Source organism: Oryzias melastigma, linkage group LG1 (genome assembly GCF_002922805.2).
Source record: "Oryzias melastigma strain HK-1 linkage group LG1, ASM292280v2, whole genome shotgun sequence".
In the NCBI taxonomy this organism is placed as follows: Eukaryota; Metazoa; Chordata; class Actinopteri; order Beloniformes; family Adrianichthyidae; genus Oryzias; species Oryzias melastigma.
Window position 1 is genome coordinate 8935717 of NC_050512.1, and position 13991 is coordinate 8949707.

The 13991-nt window shown below is 39.2% G+C and overlaps 2 protein-coding genes across 2 annotated transcripts in view; both read left to right on the forward strand.

Annotated features, from left to right (window-relative positions):
- The first annotated feature begins 6361 nt into the window (after nt 1-6361).
- Nucleotides 6362-8341, forward strand: LOC112137520 (N-acetylaspartate synthetase). The gene is made up of 2 exons (XM_036214292.1): nt 6362-6947; nt 7258-8341. The coding sequence occupies exons 1-2, from the start codon at nt 6659-6661 to the stop codon at nt 7644-7646; spliced, it is 678 nt and encodes a 225-aa protein (XP_036070185.1). The 5' UTR covers nt 6362-6658; the 3' UTR covers nt 7647-8341.
- A 2885-nt stretch (nt 8342-11226) lies between these two features.
- LOC112137158 (C-type lectin domain family 4 member M) overlaps nt 11227-13991 on the forward strand; it is a 5096-nt gene continuing 2331 nt past the window's right edge. The window contains exons 1-5 of the mRNA XM_024259315.2: nt 11227-11369; nt 11607-11715; nt 12045-12143; nt 12230-13024; nt 13136-13278. Of these exons, the coding sequence (XP_024115083.1) occupies nt 11610-11715; nt 12045-12143; nt 12230-13024; nt 13136-13278 (1143 nt within the window). The 5' untranslated portion in view covers nt 11227-11369; nt 11607-11609. The remainder of the gene's footprint in view (nt 11370-11606; nt 11716-12044; nt 12144-12229; nt 13025-13135; nt 13279-13991) is intronic.

Genomic DNA, 13991 nt, shown 5'->3' on the forward strand with positions numbered 1-13991 from the left:
AGTTGTAGTAGGGAGCATGAGGAGTCAGAACTCTGGCGAGGGCTCCCTCTGGTGGTTGGAGATGGGTGCTGACATCTGAACTGTGACAATACTGAAAGTAAATACAAATAAAATAAGAAAAGGCAAAGGATAATTAAATATTTCTAATCGAAATAAATGCTCACATACCTGTGAAAACATACAGCACACAAAAAAAAATAACTTCTGGTCTCACTTTGTCTGCACAACCTAAAAGGAGGCAGAGAAAAATCACGACGGGCACATGAGACCACGCATGTTAGCACGAGCACTGCAGCTAGCATAAGCTGATTTCAAAGTGCTGCATTTACATTAAAAAAATACATTTCACAAAACTAACAAGAATAAAAACAGTGTAAATAAGATTTTAACCGAGTTTCAGTACAGTTCCCCATTTAAAACTACATAGAACTTTTTTTTTTCTTTAATAAAGCAAGAGGGAAAAGCCGCAGATTACCTCACTGTCGCTGCATCTTCGGTATGTGGAAGCAAAACGGTTGCACCGCTCACCCCGCATGCGCGAACCACGCGTCACTTCCGCTCTTCACCCACTATACCACAGAGTCATTTCCAAACAGTAAAACTCCTTGATCACAAGAATTTATAATTTTCTCGACAACCAAGAGCTTCTCATGACTGGATTACAGTTCGAAAAAAGTTACCTTTAATAAGTGTTTTGAAGTGGCGCTGTATCCTCTTAGCTTAGGGAGTAAACTGCCGTCATGTAAAACAGCAGAAGAAGAAAACATTTGTAGTCCGTTTGTAGTCACTGCAAGATCGTAAGGTCCTGATCCTTAACGTGCCTTTTTCTTTTCGTTTTTTCAACAATAAGTGAATGTTTTCACTATGATAAACATTTTAAGTGCTATATTAGCATCCTTCGAGTTATTGTTGTTACCGTCCGAAGACCGGAAAATGCTTTAGCGAAAGTGACGTTTGGTTCGCGCATGCGGGAGAGCGGTGCAACCGTTTTGCTTCCGCATACCGAAAATGCAGCGACACTCACCTCGCCCGTTCCCCCAGAGACTGAAGGGGATGCCCGCTGGATTCCCGCTGTAAGGCGAGAATGGTAACCACTGCACCACAGTGCGCCCGGTGGTGGGGGTTCATACTGCAGCAAAAAGTAAAAGGTTTACTCTAAGGGGAATCAAAGATAAAGTAGTATTTACAAAGGTTTCTTATTTCTTCAATACTAAGTTCTAGTTCTAGCAGTGGCGGGCCGTCAGGGCCTGCAAGGCCTTCTCTGCTGGCCTAAAAATATCTGAATCACAGACTGATATTAATTATTATTTATTTCCGTGAATACGTATTCTATAATTCCAAATGCTCTGTCTTCATCCTTTCATTGCTGTCTCCCTGGTTGCGCTGCTTCCAGACGTGTATTTTCCTATTTAAGCATTAACCAATCACATTGCAGCACCATTTGTTGCTAGGGTCAAAGAAATCTGCCCGAAGGCCTTCACAATCAGTTCTGCGGGCCCTGTAGCATAAAATAAATGTCGACCAAACTGTTGCTTCAACCAATCAGATTTGGAGTAGACGACACCAAGGCCAGCTAGCAGGCGAACAGAAACGTCAGCATTTCACGCGCTTTGATTGGATAGCTGTAGAGTGTACAAGGCAGAGCCAGCAAACTGCATCTGTAGCGACTCAGCGAGCTGCACCAGCAAATGTATCGAGTGGATTTAATAGCTTTACTGCCAAAGCCTTTTTCCAGACGGACTTTTCCAGAAAAGCTGGACATTGTTAAGCAAAGTCGGGCAACTCTGAAGCTAGCAAGCCTGTCACAACCGGGAGAAGGATTTGAACGTCACTTTCAGTCCTAACTACTAGCGGTACCTTCATTTCGGGGGCGTGGTGAAAGTGCTGGATCCACAAACAGAGGAAAGTCATCACGGAGTGTGACACAGATTTAGACTTCCACCTGTCCACTAATTACGTGTTTGGTGGACAAAACAACCTGATCAGTGCGATCAGTGCAATCGGAGGAGATCAGAAGGGAAGTTATTAAAGCCCCGTTTTTGTCTGTTATGGTGGATGAGACGACAGACGCGAGTAACGCAGCAGCTCGCTCTGGTTCTGAGTTATGTGACGGACACAGTTGTCGAGGAGCGGCGTGTCGAGTTTGAAGATGTTACCAGTGGAAAGCGAGCCGATCACATTGCTGGTCTCATCGTCCGATTTTTGGGTAAAGTTATAGCACAGTTTTGTCTGGCACGGGTAAAGGAGTTCCGTGACTCCGTTTAGCGGGAGAGAAGCCGATACGAGGAAATCTACGAGGCCCCTGAACGCACCGCGGGAGCTCCGCGCACGAAGAGGTGCAGCCAAAATCTTCGAGTGCACTACCGACAATATTATTTTCCAGACACAGACCAGATTTCAAGATCACAAAAACTGATGTTTGTCTCCCTCCTGGACCACAAGAGGCTTCAGGAATACCAGAACATTTTCCAGCTTATCACAGCCACGGAACACTTTCCATCTGCGAAACGCACGGATTCTGCACGACAGAGTGATTGAAATCTTGAGGAAAGAAAGGATGGATTTTGTGTTTAAATAATCTGGATTTTTGGTGAGTAAAATTTTACTATATCCTACATAATATTGAAATTTTATCAGGTTATTTTTTATGCTTTTGGTGTGTGTGTGGCAGCTGTACCTGCAGTAGAAGTTTTATTGCCATAAAATAGTTAATGAGGGTTGGATTGATTCAGATGGAGCACTACTGAAGGCCTAGGTGTGAAATGCACGGCCCGCCACTGAGTTCTAGGATATTTCTCAAAAAATAAAAAATAAATAAATAAAACTGAGCTGGTGTAATAGTTTCTTGACTTTTACATTTTAACAATACGATGTGCTACAATCCAGACACCAACTACGTTAAAGCGCAGCTGGAAAAGATTTCTCATTTTCTTGTTATTTCACTCCCACCCTCTATTTTTTACACCGACATTTGTTTCATCTTGTGCATGACAGCTTCTCTACGTCATCAATCACAGTAAATTTAGAATCCATCTCATGCTGGCCATGTTACTTTTGGCATGCCTGGTCTTGTCTCATGTGCAGTGATTCTCTTTAATCTCGACAGACCTTTCGGTAATTCTGAGACTTGGGAGTGAGTCATTCCATCAACAACAGTTTTCCTGTGTCCTCCCAGTCCCCTGCCTTCTGCCCGCAGTTTGCTTGGTTTGAAAGACAGTATAACTTTATGAATGAATTCAAACAGTCATTCATAGAACTAAGTGATATGCAGTAGGTTGTGTGATCTGCAGCCCCCACAACAACAAACAAAAAAAAAGAAAAGAAAAAACTTAAGTTGGAAAATATATGTGCTTCTTTTTCTCCATGATCAACTATAATTCTGCTGCTGTGGTGGAGCATAAGCTGTCATTAACAGAATTGATTCCAATAGATGTGTGGTCACACCATGCACAGTTGCATTTGTTAGACAGCCAGTTCTGTGGGAGTTGAATCACTTTATTTACATGCATCACATGGGGAACACATGAACACATTTTTGTGGGAGACGGGGAAGAAAACAGAGAAAAATGACTCGTCCTGAAAACAAAACACTATGTGAGGACTTAGTACTTTACCTTTGGGCAAACCTGATTTAAAAATGCTCAATTGGATTCGGAATTTGAACCAAGTTGCCACTCCTCAAGCTATAAAGTATAGTATATGTATCCAATCCTCTTCTTCTGTTCATTTGGGACCGGGTTGTGGGGGCAGCAATCTAAGAAAAGACTTCCAGACTTCCCCCTCCCCGGCCTCTTCCTCCAGCTCCTCTGGGGGGACCCCGACACGTTCCCATACCAGCCAGGAGACGTGGTCTTTCCAGCGTGTCCTGGATCTTTCCCAGGACCTCTACTCAGTGGGACATGCCCAGAACACTTCCCCATGAAGGCCTCCAGAAAGCATACGGACTAACCAAACCAAATAATCCCACAGTCAAATATGAAGTTCAATTTATGGAAGACGACGGGGACAATAACATTTCACAACCCAAAGTTCAGGTGAAGCAAAACCCCTTTACCCTAGAACACTTTTGCTATAAAAAGTTACGCCATCAGATTTGACGGGTAATTTTTACCCAATACAATATACCCAATAAAAAGTATTTGTCATAAAAAATAGATCAAAATGTGACAACACATGATAAATTAGAGTGGTTTTCTTCTATTTTAAACTAGATAAATGTAAGGCAATGGAAAATTTAAAAAAATATTAAGATCCAAAAAAATGCATGAAAATTAGGGAAAAATTAGAAATTTGAAAACAAAAAAAAAATCCTAAAAAAATAAATAAAAGAATGATAGTAGAGACTTGCCCTTTGATCCACCAATTCCTGGGACATGCAATACTTTACTCAGGGTCTCATGACACTCAGAAAAATGCAACATATTGAAGATCATGTAAATACTTTTGCTCTTGTGATACAGCGTTAATGCTCTAAGGTTAAGGAATCCAGGGGTCTTTCGTGCATGGTTTAAGAAAATTCAGTGATTTTAGCAAGTAAAGAAGAAGAAGTAAAAAGATTAAAGAAGACTAATTTTAGTTTCTGGATCTGTTCCCTAAAAAAAGCCTAAGATTATTAATTTCCCAAATTTAAACCCATCGCGCTGGCTGAGGCTCATAGCAGATCTAAAGTTTAAGAAGGATTCTGGGATGTTGTTGTTTTTTGGTACATGAGTTGGTTCCATAAACTGTTGCACTTCAATCTGTCTTTCTATAAGGAGAAACTGGGTGGTTTACCTTACAGGATAAGCAATCATGACTTCATATACAACAGTGTCATGTTTCATGGTGGCCAGTTGCAGTCAACATTGTTTTACAAACAGGACTCTCATCTCACAAACTCACACAACACTTGCAGAAGTTGCAGAAGTGACAAGTCTGGAGGAGCCCAATGAAAAATTGGCATTTTCTAACAAACTTCTGCTTGCACTGCTAGCTTTGGCAGCTGTAAGAAGTTTTTCCTCAGAGTTGTGCCATTTTCAGTCTAAATTTTACACATTAAACACATTTTTTAGTTTATATGCAGTTTTAGGAACCTAATTTATGCTTCAAGTTCAGGAAAATAAAACTCTTTCTTTACCAATCCATCTGGACCAGGGATAGGTGACTGCAGGCCCCATAGGCCCCAGTGTCTGCATGATTCCTAGATATCCATACCCCACTCATGACTGATTACCTGCTTCAGATGTGTCCAGCCAATTAGAACATGCCAGAGTAGGGGATGTTGGAAAACATGAAGGATTGTGGCCCTCAAGGCCTGGATTTGCCCATCCCTCATCTCAATCAGGGCGGGCAAACTTTTTGACTTGTGTGCCACAAAGGTTTCTTATATTTAAAAGATGGGCCGAACCAGGAGCAGGTGTGTGAAGTATTTTGCTAATCCACATAACATGGTATCTGAACAAAATAATGCTTTCATTTTAATTGGGAATTAATAAATACATCTACCTTAAAACAGAACATTTTATAGTTTTTATTACAAAATTGTAGCTTTTGTCTTAGTGCCATTTGCACCAATGGGTTGATGTCTGTTCGAGAAAAAGACATACACTTACAGAAACACTGTGGTCATGTGGTGGATTCATTTGAAAAATGACTGTTATCATTTTTTAAAAAAAACACATAAATTCCAGAAAAACAACAAAACCTTCCAGCACCACATTCATGCAGAAAAACTTTCTGCACCTGAACAAAAGTCAAAGTAGTTATAGTGCACCATCTATGGGGAAACACCAGAATTGCAGGGAAAACAAATTACTAATATGGATCATCAATATAATTTATTCCAGTTTGGCGGACCAAAATTAACTACCCGCGTTTGGCCCCCAGGTTGTAGTTAGCCAACCCCCGATCTCGATGAATCATACTTGCTCTTGTTTTCAATTGTCCTGAGCTTGTCACTCTACATTAATATTCTGAGATGAAGTTCTTTAAGGTTTTTAGGTTTTCCTTTGCAGTGGATGTCTGCATAAATGGAAATTTGCTCATTTCACAAATTAATACAGACTTCATGTCCAGCTCAGATTATCATTAATAAAGTCAGCATTCAATTGTTGGCATGTATGTCTTCATGGTTGGTTATCCTCTCATCCTTTCTTGGGATACATATATATATTTTTACGTTTGTTATTTTTTTCCTCTACAAGGCTAAAAATAGATAGGAGGGTGTAAAGCTGCCTCAGAACAAGTGGGGGCTTGTTATCAGTAGGGAGGGTCACTGATAAAGACAGCTTTTTCTAGACACAGTCCTATCAAACCAACACAAGACAGATGTGTTGGATGGAGTTTCTTGAGCAAAAGGGAAGGAAAGTATTTTTTACAGCTGAATTTATTAGTTACTTATTGAGTATAAAATGGATAGTCAAAAACCAGACAACGGCTGTCATAAAGAGTCAATTTTGGTCCGTGAGTTTAAGGCTGACGACAAGTCAGACGTGCTGCAAATTTTTTCTGAAGGTCTCATGGAAATGGTGGCAGACACTGCGTTCAGAGGTTTGAGACATCACCCAGAGAGTGTCCTGCTTTACACCGCTGCAACAGGTGAGACAACTCAGCTGTCGCTCAATATTATTCAAATTCTTTCATAGTAACATCCTAACTGAAACTGCTGTATTTATTTAGTATGAGACCAGCTCTACACCAGTTAAAAACTGACTTATTGTTACTTCCTGTTTTTGTCATTCATAACTTAAAAAGACAAAAGTTAAAGCTTTGTTCTCTTCATACCTTTTTTTTTCCTCTGGCAGCTTTATGTTTTGTCGTCACCATGTGTTGGTGGGTGATAGCACTCCTTCCAGCCACTGTGATGTGTATGCGCTACTTCTACAGCAGATGTGTGATCAGTGCTTACCTCAGAGAGGCCATGAACAGCGACATGGGAGACATTGAGGGGTATTACATGAGTACACCAGGTACAGACAATAGATTTTATAACTGCTCCATCAAAGTAGAAGGTCTACAGGGTCTCTTTATCTTGTAAACAGTAATAAAAAAATTGCTTTGCAAAGACAGTGATGTGTATCATATACCAGCAAAGGTTTCTGAGACTCTGCAGCTTTAGTTGTTTTATGTACTGTTCTTGTTTTCAGGCATAGTTTTATTAATCCTAATTTGAGTCTGACAACCAAATTTTACATCTATACAAAGAAATTGGCTCTACAGAGAAAACACAATGCTTTGATACAACACGATTTATCTATTTGTACTTTTTATCCTCACAAGGTTCCTGCCTGTGGGTAGCAGAGCTGAAGGACAAGGTGGTGGGTGTTGTAGCAGCAGCTGGCCAGTCGGGAGGAGCTGTTGAATTGCGGCGGATATGCGTTGACCGGGGCTATCGGAGATGTGGAGTGGGCATCATACTGGGACAGACAGTTCTGGAATTTGCTGATGCGCACGGATACTCTTCTGTCGTCTTGGGCACCACGGCCTACACTCCAGCCGCCCACCAGCTCTACCACAGCTTGGGTTTCATTCGTGTGAGAATGACCAACGGTTACGCCATGCCGGGTGCCACACAGTCCTTACTGGAGCGCATTTTCTACAGGGTCCACCACCATCACTACACAATAGACTTACAAAGCAGAAAGAACATTTCCTCTGGTGATTGCTGAATATGCTTACAGTGCAAATGTACTACTCCAATTTTCAGAAGTGCATGAACTCTTTTGAAACAACCATCTCTCCACTTCCTTTAAAATCTGCTGAAGTAGCACTTATCATTAGGCTTATTGTAACCAGCATTGTGACTTTTGACAAATTAAATACTTCCTTAAAAATTGTATTTATTTTATTGACATTTTTCTTTTTGAGCTTCTTTGTTGGCTAATAATAACTTAGTGAGCTGTAGCCCTGAAAAATCACAGAAGCATCTGTAGAAATACATGAAAAAAAGACAATAAAGTCAATTTGGTTTTTGCTAATATATGTTTTGGTTTTAAGGAAGTAAGCCATCCATTTTCCTGACCGCTTCTTCCCTTTCGGGGTCGCGGGGATGCCGGAGCCTATCCCGGCTACTGTTGGGCGAAGGCGGGGTACACCCTGGACAGGTCGCCAGTCCGTCTCAGAAGGAAGTAAGCTTTCCAGGAAATATACTAAATGCTAAAGATATGTTTTGGGGATTCAATGATTTATTGTTTTGACAGAAATAGTTGTTGATGTTATCCTAGACACTGATTTTTTTTATATGAACTCGACTCTTGTTTTCAATTCTTGCATTATACAATAATAAACCTCTTTAACCACATACACACATTTATTTCTGCCCATTTGCTCAGAACTGTAAAGACACCAGCCTGAAAATTTGTGTTCAAGCAACTTTTTCAAAGAAAAGTGTATTAAACTCGTGTTTTGGGCTTCCGTGTTAAAAAATCTCACCTCTGTGCATAGCTATGCAGTTTTTTAAGTCAATTTTAGGACTCTACGTTATAATAGAATGCACACTTAAAGTTCGACCACTTGAACCTTTCAGTGCTTAAGTGTAAAACTGCTGAACTTCAACCAGTTAAAGACTCTGATTTGATAGTGGCATTTGAGTACCATGAATTTTTAAATGGTTGACAGAACTGTCAACCATTTAAAAATTAATCGTGGTGGAGAAATTAATAATGGTGCACTATGAAACAATGGTTAGTGCTCGTCTCACAGCAAGAAGGCCCTGGATCAAGTCCCAGCTGGGAGACCTGAAACAGAACAACCAATGGGGGACCTTTCTGTGTGGAGTTTGCATTTTCTCCCTGTGCATGTGTGGGTTCTCTCCAGGGACTCCAGCTTCCTCCCACCATCCAAAAACATAGTTCATAGGTTAATAAGTTACTCTGAATGGTCCCTAGGTGTGTATGGGTGTGGCCCTGCGACAGACCGGCGATCTATCCAGGGTGTACTCTCCTTTCTCCCACGAGTAGGCTCCTGGAACCCTGTGAGCCCAAACCGGCCAAAACATGTTCAGAAAATGGATGGATGGAAATTAATAATTGCGGTTTGTGCCAGGCCAGAATTATATGGCACCAAGTCTTTCTTATATCGGAACAGAGCTGTGAAAGAAAAAGCTTCAAATGAGATTTGCACCATTTTGACATTTTGCACAAAGCCTCTTCCTGCAGGTGATGGGCATGTGCCAGTAAAAAGTAGAAAAACAAAAGAAGAAGAAGCTCCTCTCTTGTCTGGTATGTATGATATACGTTCATGAAACCGCTAGCTTGTTCTTGAACGCAAAACACATACCCAACATTTATGAAGCATTCTACTTTTTGTTCCCCAAAAAGAATTTTTGGTATCTGTGGACTATAGTGCTTGATCCAGCTTGAAACGATGATGTGCATGTATGCTGTTTTCTCAACATGTTCACTTGAAAACTGGAAGAGAAGAACGTGTCCACACTCAATTCTGAATAATGAAGCAAAACCATCCATCTATCCATCTTTTAGTCTCTGGTCGAGCCTAGTTTAAAGGCGTGATGCACCCTGGAGAGTTAGCTAGCCTGTTGCAGAACCCAAAGTAGCACAAATCAGTCATCCTAAAATAATCTTTAACCTATTGTCTTTGCATATGGTATGTGGATGAAAAATAACTTGGAGACTGTTATGACATTAGACCTTGATTTGACACATGTTGCTGAAGGAGATAAGATGGGTGTAGAGCGATTTTGCCGCTCTCTTCAGTCTTTTGTCTCTGCAGAACTGTCTTCAACAGTAACACATTTCTCCATCCCTGGAAACATTGTCTTCTTGTTTTATGTATTTGTTTACTTTAATTACTTTTAATAAAATCTTTGAACAAGCGTGCAACATTTAAACCTCTAAAAGATTAATCTTTACTTAAAAAAACAAGAATTATGAAAATTATGAGGCATGCTCACTAAAACCGCAGTTTTCTTGCTTACCAATATATATGTGTTCATAGTTTCAATGAACACCTGCTTCACTGTCTATGTTTTATTTATTTATTTATTTTGTTTAGCAAATTCTCTTTATTTCCATGGTAAAAAAAGAATGGCCAGAATGACCATACTGCTAGAGCAAAGCCAGTCATCTCCAGATTGAGCTTCTAAAGAAAAAACACCTGCTCTTTGTGAAAATGGTATTACGGTTCTCACCCAATGTGCCAAAAGCCACCAGTTCACCAAAGAGTACCAAGCAATAACATCCGAACAGAAGTGGAGGCAAAGACGACAGGATTTCTGGAAGAGAAAGGAGAAACAAAGAGCAAGAAAAAAACAAAATAAAAGTGACCTTTCTCGGATTTATGCCAACAATCAGAGCTACTTGCAAAACACATGCAAACACACAGTCTATGGCAGACAGTGTATTTTTTAATCACAAAGTGATGAAATGTACTAATCGCAGCAATCTAAGGAGTCTTTAACATGCACAAATCCAACAAAGAAGGGACAAGGAACTAGACAATAAAATATGGTACAAAAGAACATTTTAAAGTTAACCATATAAGGAAAAAGTCATTGGGACTGTGGCAACAATGATTTTTCAAGCCAAACTAACAAAAAAAAAAGGGGGGGAACAATAAATCTACATCGTTTTACAATATTCTGCTGTCAGAGGCCTGAAGACAATTATAATAAGGCATAATACTATTACTATACTATTACTATTAATACTAAACTATTAAAAACAGAGTACATAACAAAAATGCCTAAAGGTCAAAACAAGCTTTGAAAAAAACAATCAGTTTTGGGTTAAGTATTATAAATTACAATATTTTCGACATGAGACACGCAAAAGAAAGATGTAAAAGGAAGGAAACGTTTCAAAATCCAAAACTGCTGATGGGGATATGTCTATTTTAGTAAAGGGGATTGCTCATGTTCTTCTCCAGCAACTTTTGAAAAATAGTGTTTGAGCTCACTTTTGACAAATACTTTAAGTAACGCAGAATAAACAAAAATACTTCTGTTCTTGACCTATTGTCAAAACACCTGTAAGTAAAAAAAACAATGAATAAATAAGCAGAATCCAGAATGTTTATTTATCTTGATACAATCAGGCCCATTTTCTGAAATAAATCCACAAAGACTTTTGGCCAAACAATTTCCAGTTTTTTAGTAGTTTGTGTAAATTTTGGATCTTGTGTTTTGGTTAAAGTAGACGCCACGTAGCAGACACCATCAAATCTAGTGGCACGCGCTTTAGCGTTTCCCACACGTAGCCCTGTCATTAACTGCTTTTCTGACTCCTGACCTACTGAGGAAGGAAGTTGAGATGGTTTATATCGACCAGGCATCACTCTTCCCCAGACTGAGTGCGAACCAACACACAGGACAGTTTGACGTCTTTTGATTAAAACTAGACAAAAAGGAGCATCTACTATCTGCAGAATCACAGGTAAGGTTTACCTTTTGATTATTTAAAGTCTAGATCGACATTCTAAAAAAATAAAAAAGCACAAGCAATTTTTCGTAATACAAAGTAAAAATATTTGTGGCAACGCATTATAAAAAAATACCCTTTTAGCTATATTGTGCATATTTCTATTTCCAGGGAAACTTCCATATTGATTCATTGATCTATAGCGGTTGATGAATAGTCCGTTCATGTTTTTTTTCCTTCATGCACTTGTAGGTAATGGCGGTCGAGTACCACGTCTCTCAAATGACAAACATGGATGTTGATGACAGTCAAATTGCCTACAAGAAACTCTTTTCGGATGCCAGGAATATTCGTTTTTCAGGTTAAAAAAAACATTTTTCAATTTACTCCAAGGACAATTGTTGTCCACCTGCCTAATTTTAACTGCATTTATACAGCAATTCACATTTTTATCAAATATTTTAAGATAAGATGAGAATGTCAAATTTTATGCCAAAATTAAAACTTTAAAAAAATAACGTGGCAGAAACCATTTTAGGATGTTGTATTTTAGCAACACAAACATTTCTATTTTAGCATGACACATATATATATATATATATATATATATATATAAACCTACAATATGTGTGGTATTTACTACAATTAATTAAAATCATAAATAAAACTCATTTGTTTTTCACTTTTTAGTTTATGCACTGAGGAACAACCCTTTCAAGGTTGCCTCAATCTGCTTCGGGCTGCTTTGTGTTCTCCTGTTAGCTTGCTTCATTGGAACAAAAGTGCACTGTAAGTATACTTTTAATTTCTGCAACTATTCAGTGTCTTTCATATCAAGGTAACAGGAATCATGTTATTGTCTCTTTTTTCGGCAGACTCAAATGTAATAGGAAAGCAAGAGAGCGAAGTGAAATCCCTGACCACAGACAAAGAAAAACTGCAACAAAACCTGAAGACACTGCAACAAGACAAATGGAACCTGGAAAAGACCCGCAATCAGTTACAGGAAATCAGAGATAGGTCAGCTAAGACAATTGACCAACAGTCTTCCAATATTAATACACTTAGTGATGAATTATTCGAGCTTAAAAACAAACACAAACAGTTGGAGAATACAAACTCTGCTACAAACAAGGAGTTGGGACAATTAAAAGCTGATAAGGCTCAGCTACTGAGGGATAAAGAAATCCTCGTTGCAGCCCAAACTGCCTCAGATGCACGGTACCAATCTGCAGCCAAACTTACCAAGAGTATGCAGGAAAGTGTCAATTTAGTGACCAAAGACAGGGACATTTGGCAAAATAAATACAATAATGCTACCAGATTACGGGATCAGCTCCAGATGAATTACAACAGCTTAATTCAGAAGGTAGAACATCTACAAGAACAATACAATCACTCAACAAGTGAGAAAGATAAAATAACAGGTAGTCACCAGAACCTAACAATTGAGCTGCAAACTCTACAGACCACATATTCAATTATCAAAACAGCACAAAATGAGCTGCAGGCTTCTTATGAATCTGTTGTTCAGGAAAAGCAACAGCTTCAAACTAGAATTGCAAACATCACTGAAGAAAGAGACCTGCTGAAAATCAAAGCACAAAATCTGACTGCTGAGAGGAACCAATTACAAGAAACTGTTAACCAGCTGAACTCAACAATTCAAGGTAAGACGACACAAACTGAATATACATGTTCTGGTGTAGCTGCAGCCTAAGATTCTACTAGAAAAAGAAATGTTCAGTCTTGAGTGACCAATAAATATCTTTTGATCTCAGAGAAGAAGTGCCCGGCAGGATGGAGGAAGTTCAAATACAGCTGCTACTTCACATCTTCAGTGAAGAATACCTGGCAACAGAGCAGGGAATTCTGCCAGAACAACACAGGGGACCTGGCAGTCATCAAAAGCGAAGAGGAAATGGTGCGTTCAACTCAGTCACATAAGCTTCTGTCACAGTAAAATGAGAAGGTCTAACAGAAAAGCTCTACCAGTTTGGATGCTTAGAAATGAGCTGATGCTTGATTTTATGTGAGGTACAAATTAACACAATTGCTTCATCACAAGAGTAACACATTTTGTTCAGCTAGATGTCTTATCAAAGCAAGCTTTACCTGGTACCTATATGGTACATACACGGTACCTACAAGGTACTTGTTGTGTATTTATATGGTACTTTTGTTGTACCTTTATGCTACTTAAATGTTAGCTATGAGGTACTTACGTTGTACCTACAAAGTACCTGCTGTGTATTTCTGCTGTTAGTGGTAAGTTAACATGTCTCTCTTGATGATTGGTATTTATGTGTTACTTAAGTGGTACATTAGTACTTGTTTCATGGTACTTACCACATGAAAGTGAAAAAGAAGGTACACAGAAAGTATCTTTTGAGTACCGTACGTTAATGTGTGCTTCACACATTAATTACCAGGTGTAAGAAGATAACAGTCCCAAAGAAATTAGATTTTAAGTAAGGCAAAACTTTAAATACTGTAGGTACGTCATAGGTATCACATAAATACATGTACTTTACTGTAAAAGGAAGTGCTACCCTTATTTTAGTGCATTACTGATTTCATTTTTTTTTGGAAGAGGCTAGAGGGCTCAGTTGGGTTTAGTCGTAGGACTGGTGTTCA

Excerpts from the sequence above, each read along its gene's own strand:
- LOC112137520 (XM_036214292.1), top strand. The coding sequence starts at position 6,659 with ATGAGACCAGCTCTACACCAGTTAAAAACTGACTTATTGTTACTTCCT. Across the intron at positions 6,948-7,257 it reads GTATTACATGAGTACACCAG|GTTCCTGCCTGTGGGTAGCA; the intron begins GTACAGACAATA and ends TATCCTCACAAG.